Source organism: Nerophis lumbriciformis, linkage group LG37 (assembly GCF_033978685.3).
Source record: "Nerophis lumbriciformis linkage group LG37, RoL_Nlum_v2.1, whole genome shotgun sequence".
In the NCBI taxonomy this organism is placed as follows: Eukaryota; Metazoa; Chordata; class Actinopteri; order Syngnathiformes; family Syngnathidae; genus Nerophis; species Nerophis lumbriciformis.
This window is the reverse complement of record NC_084584.2, coordinates 21,646,831-21,660,585: the sequence shown is the minus strand read 5'-3', so window position 1 is coordinate 21,660,585 and position 13,755 is coordinate 21,646,831. Positions and strand designations below refer to the sequence as shown.

The following is a 13,755-nucleotide window of genomic DNA, read 5'->3' as shown; positions in this document are numbered from 1 at the left end:
TTAAATTGCATCGCACAGAAAGAGAATTAGGCAACAAACAGCAGCTTATTTTAAAGGATCATGCACACAATTTATAGGAGCATGTGAAAACATTAATAAAACACATAAGACCACAAGTAATAAATGCTCTTAGTGATTATGTCTAGACGGCGGACTTCAACAATAATGACATGATAATGTCAGATCATCCTTGAAAGCCAAATAGGATGTTTTTAGAATAAGAAGTAGTGAACTACATTTCCTTACACTGGGAGTGGCAGCCATCATGCTACTAAAATCCCATTGAGGTAGGACTGCTTGTCTGAAGAATCAAAACTGGAATTTGGCATACACAGTGCACTAAAATGTGTTTAAATTGCAGCAAAACATGTTCTTTTTTTCACAAGTTTGTGCCATCATTGGACACAATAATTGCATTTGATACTGGCCTTGCATGCAGGAAACACATCAAACATTGAATTACATGCTGTTTTTGTTTTTTAAAAAAAAAAAGGTCCATAAATGCACAAATATTTCCACTTTCATTGTATAACAGTGAGAATAAATTCTAAAATAAAAGCAGTTCATCCCAACAATGCTGAAGACGTTGGACAGACTCTACGAATTGCTACTGAGCCTTCGCCGCAGCAGAGAGGCGGGCTTGCTTTCGAGGTCCTCCACGTCGCTCTCGCACTGTCTCTGCAGGACAGCGTTGTACATTTAAGCTCCTATTTGTTGGGATGAGTGAGATTTGACTTACCTCAGGTGGATCTGAGCTGCCTTTGCACAAAAGTTTTAAGCGGACCAGGCGGTTACACATCCGCACCATGTTGTAAGACATCTTGTGATGGCAGAAACCGTGTTATATTATGACAGAGTGCGCCAAAATATATAGTTACACACAAAATATACCTTCCATTTCCTTTTGGCGTTGAACTTCTTAAAATTCTTCATATTGATCGAGGATCGATTCCTGTGGGCCATCTGTTTGCGTGTAATGGGCTGCAACAAAACAAAAAGTAGTTAACACTTGGTGCAACACAGCCGGGTTAAAAAAAGGATTAAAAAAATTAAAAGATGGAGGATGGAATAGTTACCTTGATCCATGGATGGAGAAGACACTCCGCAGCTGTCAATCTGTCACTAAAAGTTTAATGTCATTAACATACATATCCATAAGTCAAACTTTATTTATATAGCACTTGTTATGTACAGGTAAGTTGCAACACACTCACACACAGCATTATTGACAATCACAAGATATGGCACGGCACTGAGGATTGAGAAAGAAACACTCATCTTTAAGTCATCTTAAACAGTGTTTCTTAAAAATAGGGCCAGGGCCCATTGTTGGGTCACGAGCACCCCCTAGAGGGTCGTCAAAAATATTGTTTTTTTCCAGCTGTTGTCCATGTGGGCCGCAGCGATAACTTGTAATCCAGTTTTCCACCACTTGTGGCAGTATTGACAATACCAAACAAACAGAAGAAGTCTGGAACTAAAGTCAAAGTTTTTAAGTGCAAAAAGTATGACTAAGGTGGTGAAGCTGTATTTTCATTCGCACTTAAAATTTATTGACAGTTTAGGTAAACATATTTATTATTAATTGGGTTTATTTTAGCACAACATAATTGTTAGTACATTTATTTGTCGTCAATTATTATGAGTCCCTTCTTATGCAGTTTATTAGAAGACTACTTTTTTTTTTTTTATCAGCCTAACCTAAGCCCAAGGTTCATGTGTTAAATAAATTACAATCTTTGTAATAACACATGGTTTCATATCATTTGACACAGTTGTAAACTGTAAGTAGGTTAGACATATTAATGAATTGGATTAAAATCAAGAGTAAGATTACTAATTCAGTGTTATTATTTGAGTGGGCCTTCGGGCCCCAGGGTAAAAAAAGGTTAAGAATGCCTGATCTAAAAAGAATGTATTTTAAAATATGTGTAAAAAATAAATTTAATATTTAAAATTTAAAAAACCATAACATTTTGAGAATAATAGTAATAACAATACATAAAATAGAAAATAAAAATTAAGAACACCACCTCTAAAATATTTAACATATATTTTCAAATGTGTGAAAAGAACATTTAAATCATAAATTAATAAATAAATAAGAACAAACTAGTGAGAATAATAGTAACAATAGCGATAAATAAAATAAAACATACAATAAAAATTAAGAGAACCACCTCTAAAAAATATTAAATACATTTCAAAGTATGTGTAAAAATAAAATTGATAATAAACTAATACATAAAATAGTGACAGTAATAGTAGTAAATAAAATAGAAAGTAACAATCAAATTTAAGAACCAAGTTTAAAAAGATCAACAAAAGCCTGCTTTAAAAAAGTGTGCCTTTAACCTTTTTTCTTCTCAATATCAATGCATATAGACATATTTTACTAATGCGATGGACTGGAATTCCACTTTATGTAATAATTTAACAAATAATTAATTTAGCATTTAACAATCTAATAACTGTACACACTCAGCATCAATTGCAGCTGGTTACTCTGGAATCTAGGTTAGGGGGTGCCTAAATCTGCGATCCCTTCTCAAGGTTTTGTCTTTTTCCCCCAAATGAGAATTTATTTAGTTTGTCCTTGCTCAGATGTGGGTTTAGATCATGGAATGTCGTGAGTTTGTGAAGCACTTTGACACCCTTGTGATTAAGGGCTATAATAATAACAATTTCAATAACTAAAATAAAATAAAGAAGAATTAAGAGGATAATTGAGGAAAACAAATCATAAATACTGTAAGGGAAAATAAATAAATGCAGTTTGTCAGTTGACCATTAGAGATGCCCATTACTGTTATTTTCCTTTAGAGCTCCCTGTACAGTTTATAAATAAAGTTGAATAATATAACAATTGCTAAAATAAAACAAATACCTGGGATTATTCACCAGAAGTTTCTGGATGAAGTCTTTAGCCGTGGAGCTGGTGGTGCTAAAGTACCGCGTATCAAGCTGGTAGTTTATAGCCAGGACGTTCTTCAGAGTCTCTTCATCGGAGTCTCCCTGGAACGGCGACAAGCCGCTCAAGCTGCGGACACAGCATATATGGACATTACCAGATAGGATCCAGTCAGTGACATGTGGATTGTATTTACGTGCCATGTGAAGCACTTACAGTATGTAGGTAATAACTCCTATGCTCCTGCAGAGGACAATGGGGGAAGGTGAGGAAAAGTGCTCAGAGAATCCCAATAAAATGTGTTGTAGTGCAGGACACACAGTGTGCAAGGACACGAAGTGCAGCATATTCACCACATATCAGCCGCTGTGCTCAGGGCTTCTCCATTAATCATCTCAGGAGCTGCAAGAGACAGACCGGCATGAAGAATTTGAAGTTGTGTATGCAGAATTGTGCAACGAGGATCTTGCCGTTAAATCCAATTAGTGTGACACCATTAGAAATGGATTAACTAAGCAGACAGGTTTTTGTCTCACCGATGTACTGAGGGGTTCCACTTGAGCTCCTGTACTCCTCCCCTGAGCTAAAATGGTGCGCAAGGCCAAAGTCAATGAGTTTGATGATAGGGTGTGGACACGCTTTGTCGGACAGCATGATGTTTTCTGGCTGGATGGAGACAATGTTGTTAGACAGCTAACTCTGATGTCTTCAAAGTTGTCCAAACAACGTTAGAAACCTTGAGGTCGAAGTGGGCGATGTTCTTGTTGTGCATGAAGCCCAGTCCGTCCAGGATCTGCTTCATGAACTGGATGGCCTCGTCCTCCGTCAGGTTCTCCTTCTCTGCGATGAAGTCGAACAGCTCGCCGCCGCTAACGCTGCCATTTCAAAACAGAAGTCAGAAGAAACTACAAAAACGTGGTTGTAAAAAGGAACACAAGGGTAGCAATTGGTGCTATTATGTTTATGACAAATACACCACATGGTGGCGCCATTAAAGAATTTGGAATTTCTCAAACCGCACTACAAAACACCATGCGTAATTTTCAGGTTTTTAGCCCAATCACCACAAAATTTTGTACACAAATTTGCGCAAGATTTGTCAAAAAACATCAACCAAAATGTTAGCAAGCCCTTCTAATTGGGCTGGGCGATATGGCTTAAAAACCGTATCATGATATAAGTGTTTTATATCGGTCAATATCGATAATTATTAATTTTTCTTTATGAGAATCGACAATAAACATTTTTATTTCAAATGTAACCTTCCTTTTGATTAAAATGCCCTCAGCTATCAAGGCAGAAAGGAATGGAAATGTCAACACAACCATGGAAAACAATCAATTCATACAAAATTGTAAAACCACGTGCAATCACTTAACAATAACCTCTTAAAATAAAGGTGCAAAAATAAGGAATACAAAATAAATGCTTAATAAATCTAACAAAATAGTGCAAAGTGTGAAAATGTAAACATAGAAAAACATGAGAACCACTATTGCCGCATGTTTAGTGCCAGGAAGTGGTTAGGTGAGCGCAGCTAAGGTGGTGTGGTGTGGTTTAACGGTCTTGGTGGAGACGATCGCCTTGCATAATTGACATACCACATTGGTCTGACTACAGTCCCTTTGAAAAAAATCAAAAAAACTGCCATACTGTCGAGGTGACTTTTCCAGTTTTATCGACAATGTCTTCATTTTTACTTTCTCTTCTCACTCCATGTGAAGAATCAACCGCGAGATGACAAGCAAACTTGATAGTTGAAAATGTTTTCTGATTGGCTGTTAGCATTTCATTCCCGCTGATAGTGATCACTTTCTGCGTACGGTAGCTTTGTTTGTTCATGTAACCAACTTCACAACTTCCGGTTTCTTTCGTCAAATAAATGTATTTTTAACATTTTATCGACAAAATGTTTTCTACATCGATTACGATATACATCGATAATGTTTTATCGCCCAGCCCTATCTAATGCTGACAACAGTGGCATTTATTTCATAGTTGTGGACCTAAAAATAATTACACCCAAAATACAAAATACACTCAGAAAACAAGCCTGAAATCACTACTAACGAATATCAGCACATTTTGGACTGCCCACTTTTAGCTCCAAAATGTGGGCTTGCTGAAGTCACCTACAGAAGACTGGAGGTAATTTCATATTGCATAGTATGAGTTTTGGTAGCATCTTCACCCTGAAACATGTTATATTTGCACAAAATGTGAAGGAATGATGAAATATGTCTGCCAGATGCTTTGTTGCAGGTTGTAGCAATACAACTAAAGAAGGAGCCTTAATATATTTCCAAATAATGGCAATATGAGGAAAGTATGGACCACGAGGAGGATCAATTCAATGATTCTGACTTTGGATGGAAAAAATTACTTATTCCAAATGCGATCCCGGGAATCAGGAGCAGGAAAAAGGGAGAAAGAAGAGCAGCTCAAAAACGAGACCAAAAAAGGTAAACCACTAGTTTTGTATTTTGCATCCTCTTCTACTGATGTTTTCCTCAAGATGCTTGAGGAAATGCTGAAAGAGCATTAGGAAACACAGGCTATGGTGTCCATTAAAGAGCAAGGAAGTCCAGAAATGGAGATAATTGTATATTTATTTTACGCTCATAATGTTAACCATATGAGTTTCGAAGTAATCATGAACCGTGGCCACAAAACATGCAAAGAAGTGATGAAAAATTATTTTACATTCTTTTATCCACACTGTGGAAATGGGCTACAGGGGGGCGACATATCGAGTCTCGTGGTGGAAAGGGGACGTTCCAATTACAGTTAATTATCTACCCATTATTCAAAAACTAATAGACATTATGGGAAATGACTGCCAGATTCATTTTAGGAGCAAAAAATACATAAAGACAACTTGTGGGTGAAATTTTGGTCATCTGGACGCTATGAGTCCTTTAAGACATTGGCTATTTGTCTAATGACGATAACCCTTTGACTATATCTGTATTATATCTATGCAAACACGTCTTACAAAGTACTAGACACAAACCCATAAGAGGAGTCACATATCTCATTCTCATTAACAAGACGCCGTCTCATCAACTCACATCTCCAAAATGAGCACCACCTCTGACCGACACTCGAAGACGTCTTTGAGGGCGACAATGTTGGGGTGCTGCAGAACCTGGATCACCTCCACCTCCTGCTCCACGCGGCTCCTTTCCAGGCCCAGTCGGCTGCACGAGGTCTTGCGAAGCTTTATGAACTTCGCCGCCCAATGCGTGCCGGTGGCCAACTCGCAAACTTTTCGGACTTGACCGAAATGTCCACTGCAATGGGGAAAGACATAATACGTATGGCGTACCTTCGTTTGGCATTAAATGTCAGTGTAAAGTATATAAACCTACCTTCCCAGTACTTCTCCGATTTCGTAGAAGTCCTCTACATTCTCAGGTTTAAACACGGCCATAGCAATTTCCTTCAGGTTGTTTCTTAAATCCACTTAGTTCATGTTAAACCCCAAGTGGTTCATGGTCCTCTACCACAGATGTACCTAAAGCGTAAAAAAAACATCTGTCTTAGTTGTAGTCTACCACAATGAATCATGCTGATAATGAAATATATTTTTGTTTTTGCAGCTCTTGTATTAAATCCTTCCCTCTCCCAATGACCTCTGTTATCATAGCGCAACCCCGCCTTGAAAGTATTATGACATCAGCTGTTTAACATCCACTTCCTGTGCCAGACTTCCCCACTTGACACACTACCAAAGTAGTTGTCAGTACAGTGAGTCTGCAACAGTTTGACTTTTTAAAACTTACCTGAGAACCAAGAACAATACTTTCAGAATGGTTTTAGAACTACATACTAAATATGGTCAACGGTTGCTTTCCAGATACCAGTTTTTACTTTCACTTCAGTGCGAATGTTGCTCGAACGATGAGACTGGTTCCTGTTACATAACAATTCCAGCTTATTTTGGAAGTAACAAGATTGGTCACGGTTCAACTTTTAAGGGGTTTTTTGTTATCGGTGGTGGGGAAAAAAGCAATGTCCAAAGTTTTACCCTCGCTTCCAGTTCCAGAAAACAGAACGTTTTGGACATCCGCCATGTTTTTTGTTTAATTTGGACTGGAATGCTCTGCATCTCGGAAGATTCCAAGTGGAATATTTCCAACTGACTTACTACCTAATAAATATCTTGTCCTCCATGTTCAACTTTCTAGAGACGTTCTGGCCCCTGCTGGAGCAAAAAAAGCAGGCTTCGCTACAAGTGTCCGCCCTGAGATCGGTAGGTTGTGAGTCTAGTCTACCAAAGACTATAAAAATGGGACCCATTACCTCCCTGCTTGGCACTCAGCATTAAGGGTTGGATTGGGGGTTAAATCACCAAAAATGATTCCCGGGCGCAGCCACCGCTGCTGCCCACTGCTCCCCTCACCTCCCAGGGGGTGATCAAGGGTGATGGGTCAAATGCAGAGAATAATTTCGCCACACCTAGTGTGTGTGACAATCATTGGTACTTTAACTTTAACATCTGAAAATAGAGCATAAATCTCTTCCAACTATCAGTCAGTCCGCAACAAACGTGGAAGCTGTAAATTGGATTTTCTTTTCAGCAAATACGCTAGCCTAGCATGATGTTTCTGTTAACTTGTGAGTGTAATGCACGGTATCAAACTCAAGGCCTACGTCAATTAAAGTGGACTGCCACGCCATTTAAATGGGCCCCCCACAACATTTAATGTCGCCTGCCACATGATCTAATGTGGCATACCACGCCATGCGATGTGGTGTGTCGGTTAAGGAGGGCTGAGCACACTATTTAATGAGACTCGCCACACCACTCAATGTAGCATACCAAACCCTTAATGTAGCATACCAAACCCTTAATGTGGCTTGCCACGTCAGTTAATGTGGCCCACCACATTAGTTAAGGTGGCTTGCCACACCATTTAATGTGGCATACCACATAGTTTAAGGAGGCCCGCCACACCATTTAACGAGGCACGCCACGTCAGCTAAGGAGGCTTGCCACACCATTTAATGTGGCATACCACACCATTTATTGTGGCCCACCCATCTAACAAGGTATACCACGCCATTTAACATGGCCCGTCACATCATTTGAATTTAAAATAAATACTTAAATATCTGCATGTCACCTTGACTTACAATTTCAAAGTAATTTATCTGTCAATCAGTAAAACATATAACAAAAAACTGTTGCCTTTGCAAATTGTGTAACGAGACTACTACACGTTTATATATATATGTATGTATATACACATATACATATTTATACAGGCATATACATACAGTATAAACGTAAATGTATGTATTTGTGTACATGTATAGGCTACATATACATACAAATACATATATATACATACACATATAGACAAATACATATCTACATATACATATGTACAAATACATATATACATATACATATATACAAATACATATATATATATATATACACATATATTTACATATACTGTACATATATACATACAGATCTATCTACATAGTAATTATATTAAAAATGCCTCTTGGAGCCACAAAGTCCTGGACAAACAATTTTATTATTTTAATTATTAGCATAAAAATTAAAAAGGTACACACACAAAACGGCATGTTCCTCGCAGGGCTTCCAAAAAGCACTTTTTTTTTTGTAAATTGGAGCTGAAACAAAAATTCATACAACCGCAAGCTGATGTTTTAAAACAAAGATGTCAAACTCAAGGACCGGGGGCCAGATCTGACCCGTCACATTATTTTATATGGCCCGCATAGGCCTGGAAATAATATGCGTCAAAGTACCTTATCTTTTCTTACTAAATGTATTTGTTCTTCCACTTTGACAGAAAAATATAGGTGCTGCATAAAATTGCATGCATTTTAAACTTACCGTATTTCCTTGAATTGCCGCCGGGTACGTAGAATGCGCCTGCCTAGAATTACCGCCGGGTCAAACTCGTTTCGCAAAATATTATTTTTATTAGCGCATGTCTAGAATTACCGCCAGGTCAAACTCGTTTCGCAAAATAATTAGCATATGCCTAGAATTTCCGCCGGGTCAAACTCGTCACGTCACGAGTGACACTTCACCTGTCATCATTTTCAAAATGGAGGAGGCTGATTTCAATAATTTAAAATCGCATAAAGGGAAGAAGATAAAGAGCTATTCAGTAGGATTTAAGGTCCAAGCTATTGAATATGCTAAAAAGAACAGTAAGCAGCTATGTTTTATTAATATACCGTAGCTGCGTGTGTCAAATATGAGTCATTAAATGACTCCTGCCTCCTGGTGGTAGAGGGCGCTAGTGATCCTTCTTGTGACTGACTACTCGGCTGTGACAACAAGCAGCAACAGTTAGCAGCAATCGTTTATTTTTTCCTCTCGCTTGCACTTTTAACATGGAGGATTACATATCTAAAATAAAACAGTTTTCTAAACTGGACTTTCAATCGAAGCAGGAGGTAATAAAGGAAGATCTCCATCGAGACAGAGAGACTTTTAAAACTGAAGAAAGATAAGGAAGACTTCTATAAACAAGTTATCAATGCTTTTGTTCGGAAGGAGCTGCGCATGGACTTCATTTATAAGTAAAGGTAAGACCATAATAACGTTTTTTTTTTATTAAATGTGCTTTTCATGATGGTATCCTTACATCACACTCAAATTTATAAGCGCAGGCTTAAATTTACCGCATGCTTTTGGTAAGCGCCAGAGTGAGAAGAGGTTTTAAAATAATTACCGGCCCGGCGCTAATTCAAGGAAATTCGGTAAATATTAAACAATGTTGAAACAAATATATTTTCAAAACCATATTTTTGTTCAAATAAAGATAAATACTTAATATCTGCTTGTGTTATGATTTCAAAGCACGATATCCATTTGGATTGTACTGTTAAAATTACAATAGGTTTTATGGTCAAACTTACGGTGTTTTTTACAGCATATTACTGTACAAACTCTACTACTCTTTTTTTCCCCTGTAAAAATCAATTGAGCTGCCAGTGTTTTACCGTAAAACATACGGTTGTTGTTTTTACAGTGTATTGCTGTAAATAAAAAACATACATACATGTTTACTGTAAAAAGCTTGCAGCTCAGTTGACAGATTTTTTTTTTAAACGTGCTTCTGTTTTTTCCTTTTACCCTAATATGTTTAAAAATTAAAAAACACACTGTATATTTTACAGAAAAATTCTGAGGAACTTAGTTGCCTGTAAAATCTACAGATTTTTTTACAGTGTACATAAAAAATGTATAAGATTACCAAATGCATAGGCAAAGTCATATATTATTCGCTGTTACAAACGGCCCTCTGACGGCAGCCATAACTGCGATGTTTGACAACTATGTTTTATATCACAGGTGTCAAACTGAAGGCCCGAGGGCCAGATTTGCATAAGGGACAAGCTGTAGAAAATGGATGGATGGATGTTTCATCTGCTTGATTCATGATTTTAAAGTAGTTTATCCATCAAATTGTACACTGTAAAAATGACAATAAAACGGTAAAATTGTGAAATGAAAAAAAAAACATTTTTGCAGCATTTTACTGTAAGTTGATAGTGGAAAAATTAGTACCACTGTTTTTAATGATAAAGTTCTGGCAACAATTTCACCGTTTTATTGTCATTTTTACAGTGTACAATTTGATGGATAAACTAATTTAAAATCATAAATCAAGCAGATGAACCATACATCCATCCATTTACTACCGCTTGTCCCTTACATATTTATTTATATTTCAACACCAAAAAAATAGTTTGAGTCCAATATATTTGTCCCATTATTAGATCATATTTAAGTTTGAAAAATATGCGATTGCATGCGTACCGTTTTGCCATTTACAGTAAACCACCTTAGAATCTACAGTTGTTTTTAGGGTAAAAAAAAACCTGACAGCTCCGTTGCCAGAATTTTACCGAAAAAAATTAGTTTTCTATTTACAGTAACGAAAAACACTGTAAATTTTACAGTACCGAGCTGACAGTTTTGCTGTAAAATCTACAGGTTTTTTTTTTACATTTTAAGTAGAAGAAAAAAATTAATAATCAAACACATAGTAAATTGTGTTACTCTGAGGTAAAACATAACTGTGATGTGGCCTTAATAATAATAATAATAATAACTGGGATTTATATAGCGCTTTTCTAAGTACCCAAAGTCGCTTTACATGTAGAACCCATCAATCATTCACACCTGGTGGTGGTAAGCTACTTTCATAGCCACAGCTGCCCTGGGGTAGACTGACGGAAGCGTGCCTTCAATGAAAGCGATTAACGCCTGTGTTTTAGAAGAAGAACACAATCCCAAAACGTTGCAACTTAATGAAAAAGCTGCAGGCATTTTAGATAACAATCTACAAAAGAAGTTTGAGTATTCCTGGAGGTAACTGGTTTATTCTCTTGGCATATTTTACACCTCTTGGATGTGCACTGTGCTGGGTAGGAAGATGATGATGAAACAAAATCCAGGAAGTCCATTTAGTAGGAGCACATTACTGTACTGTCTGTACTGTACTGTCTCCTTTATTAATCTTACGCAGTCACTTTATGCGTCACTGTGCACATGGTAGCAAAGTGTTATGTCCAACAAAGGACATGTCACTTTTGCTGCTTTCAGGTCTAATAGTTCATTTTTACATTTTAAATTAAAATAACTTAAATATGTAACTGTGTGCTGTCTGCGCATGCTCTGATCAATCTCATCAAAACACCCCCCCCAGCTTTGTAGATCCCAACCTGTTGTGACATGTTGACCAAATGGCCCATAAACAAATCACAGCCATCACTCACTACCGTAATACCAATCGGGAAGAGCACTTGGAAACCCAAGAAGGCTCCGGTGTGCATAACGTCCATGTGGAAGTGTGCCGATAAACAGGCTGTACTCACCCGGGAAGAGGAGCGCTCTCCTCGGCTTGGTTCCCGCCGACAGTCGCTTGTGTTCACGCTGGTCGCCGTCACGACTTGTTCGCTCGGAATGCGGAAAAGGTACGCATGTCGTGACACCCCGTTGATGTCATTGTCCACAGAATTAGCGTCCCACGCCGCGAGTTTCGAATAAGGGGCGTTATTAAGTGCACACCTCCCGCCGCCTCCTGTGAACCAAGCTGCCGTTCCTTATTTCCGTTAAACGAATTGTGTCAGACCCGCCACTTCTGTCCGTGAGTGCGTGAGTGACTTCCACTTCCGGAATACAGTCGCGCTTTTCAAAATACAACCGGAGGTGCTTTAACGCAGGACAACGCAGTGTGAGAAATACTATTATTGAGTTTTAAACAAATATGAACGCATCGCATCTCAGTAAATGAAAATATATATTTTACCAGTTGATTAATTTAATTAATTCAATTAGAAAAGTTATTTTACAGATTCACAACACAGTTTTTTTGGATTGATCCATCCATCCATCTTCTTCCGCTTATCCGAGGTCGGGTCGCGGGGGCAGCAGCTTAAGCAGGGAAGCCCAGACTTCCCTCTCCCCAGCCACTTCGTTGAAGCTGTTATTAGTAGATTGCACAGTACAGTACATATTCCGTACATTGACCACTAAATGGTAACACCCGAATAAGTTTTTCAACTTGTTTAAGTCGGGGTCCACCGTCCACGTTAATCAATTCATGGTAAATGAAATGTTTGTATTTCTTAGTGTGTTAATGTTGGTGACTATACTAGTTTACAGCTGCAATAAAACAGATGAAATAGTTTACAATGTATAAACTGTTCCTCCATAAAAATGTATTGTGCCTAAAATTCAAGCTTTAAACTTTAAACTGTGGTAACATTTTAGGATTTTAGGAAAATGCAAATGCACTTCAGTATATGTGATTCCCAAAGTGTGACACAGAGAGTATGCTGCCTACCAAATATATTAGTTATCCCCCCCCCCCCCCCCCCCCCCCAAATGAATCTATATTAGTAAAATGTATATTTTCAGTGCACCATAAGGGGTTTGAAACTTGTTTTTTTTTATTTTTCTCAAGCTGTTACCTTCATTGACATCTTCTGTTGCCTCTAATGGGAGGAGTGCGTGACAGTATTCCTGAGTAGCACTACATGATGCCTACAGTTGTTTTTAGACCCCACTGCAATAATAGAAATTCTCCAAAGTAGGAATTCTTATTATACATTTTTAAACAGCCCATATATAGTATAGACATAACATAAAGTAACACATATGCTATATTGTAATACATATAAAACATAAGGCATATTGTACAGTAATATTGACTCACACTAACCTGTGAAAATACTGCAACTTATTTGATGCTGAACAATACTGTACAGTATTGTTCATTTAGGGTTGTTGTTTTCTGTCCTGTCCAGCTACTCAGGCAAATCATATTGTTGATGTAGATGTCCATATGTGCTGTACAGATTTACTTTACAAAAGTATTCGACTTTATTAAATGGATTTATATTAATGTTTGGCCCAGCCAGACCGGAGCAGGAGGGGATAGAAAGAAGACAAAAAGAAGACAGAGGGAGAAATAAGGGGATAAGACAGAGAGACAACAAAAACAAAAACAAAAAAACATCAGCAAATACGATATGAAAAATGATAGCCAGTTAGTGAAGTAAATAGTAATAACACATAAATGACAATGAACATTATTGCATTACAAATAGAATAAAAATACCAATAGAAATAACACTATTGATAATTAATAATTACCTCTATTATCATTAATACAATTGTTTCAAATGCAGGAAGTTCATTGAAGTTAATTTAGCCAATTTTTATTCTTAAATGCTTTATTTGGGCCAAACAAGAAACCTTTGCCTAAATAAGCGTACTTTGCACGGTGGAAGAGGGGTTAGTGCGTTTGCCTCACAATACGAAGGTCCTGGGTTCG

General features: G+C 37.5%; 1 protein-coding gene across 1 annotated transcript; it reads right to left on the bottom strand.

The window, feature by feature from the left end:
* Positions 1 to 45: 45 nt before the first annotated feature.
* On the bottom strand, positions 46 to 12,086 carry LOC133577433 (death-associated protein kinase 2). The gene is made up of 12 exons (XM_061931274.2): positions 11,792 to 12,086; positions 6,283 to 6,428; positions 5,983 to 6,204; positions 3,648 to 3,786; positions 3,448 to 3,577; positions 3,265 to 3,313; positions 3,128 to 3,154; positions 2,888 to 3,040; positions 1,077 to 1,122; positions 892 to 981; positions 740 to 820; positions 46 to 678 (listed from the first exon to the last, which is right to left on the bottom strand). Exons 2-12 carry the CDS (start codon positions 6,342 to 6,344, stop codon positions 598 to 600), a joined length of 1,080 nt encoding a protein of 359 aa, XP_061787258.1. The 5' UTR covers positions 6,345 to 6,428; positions 11,792 to 12,086; the 3' UTR covers positions 46 to 597.
* Positions 12,087 to 13,755: the final 1,669 nt, after the last annotated feature.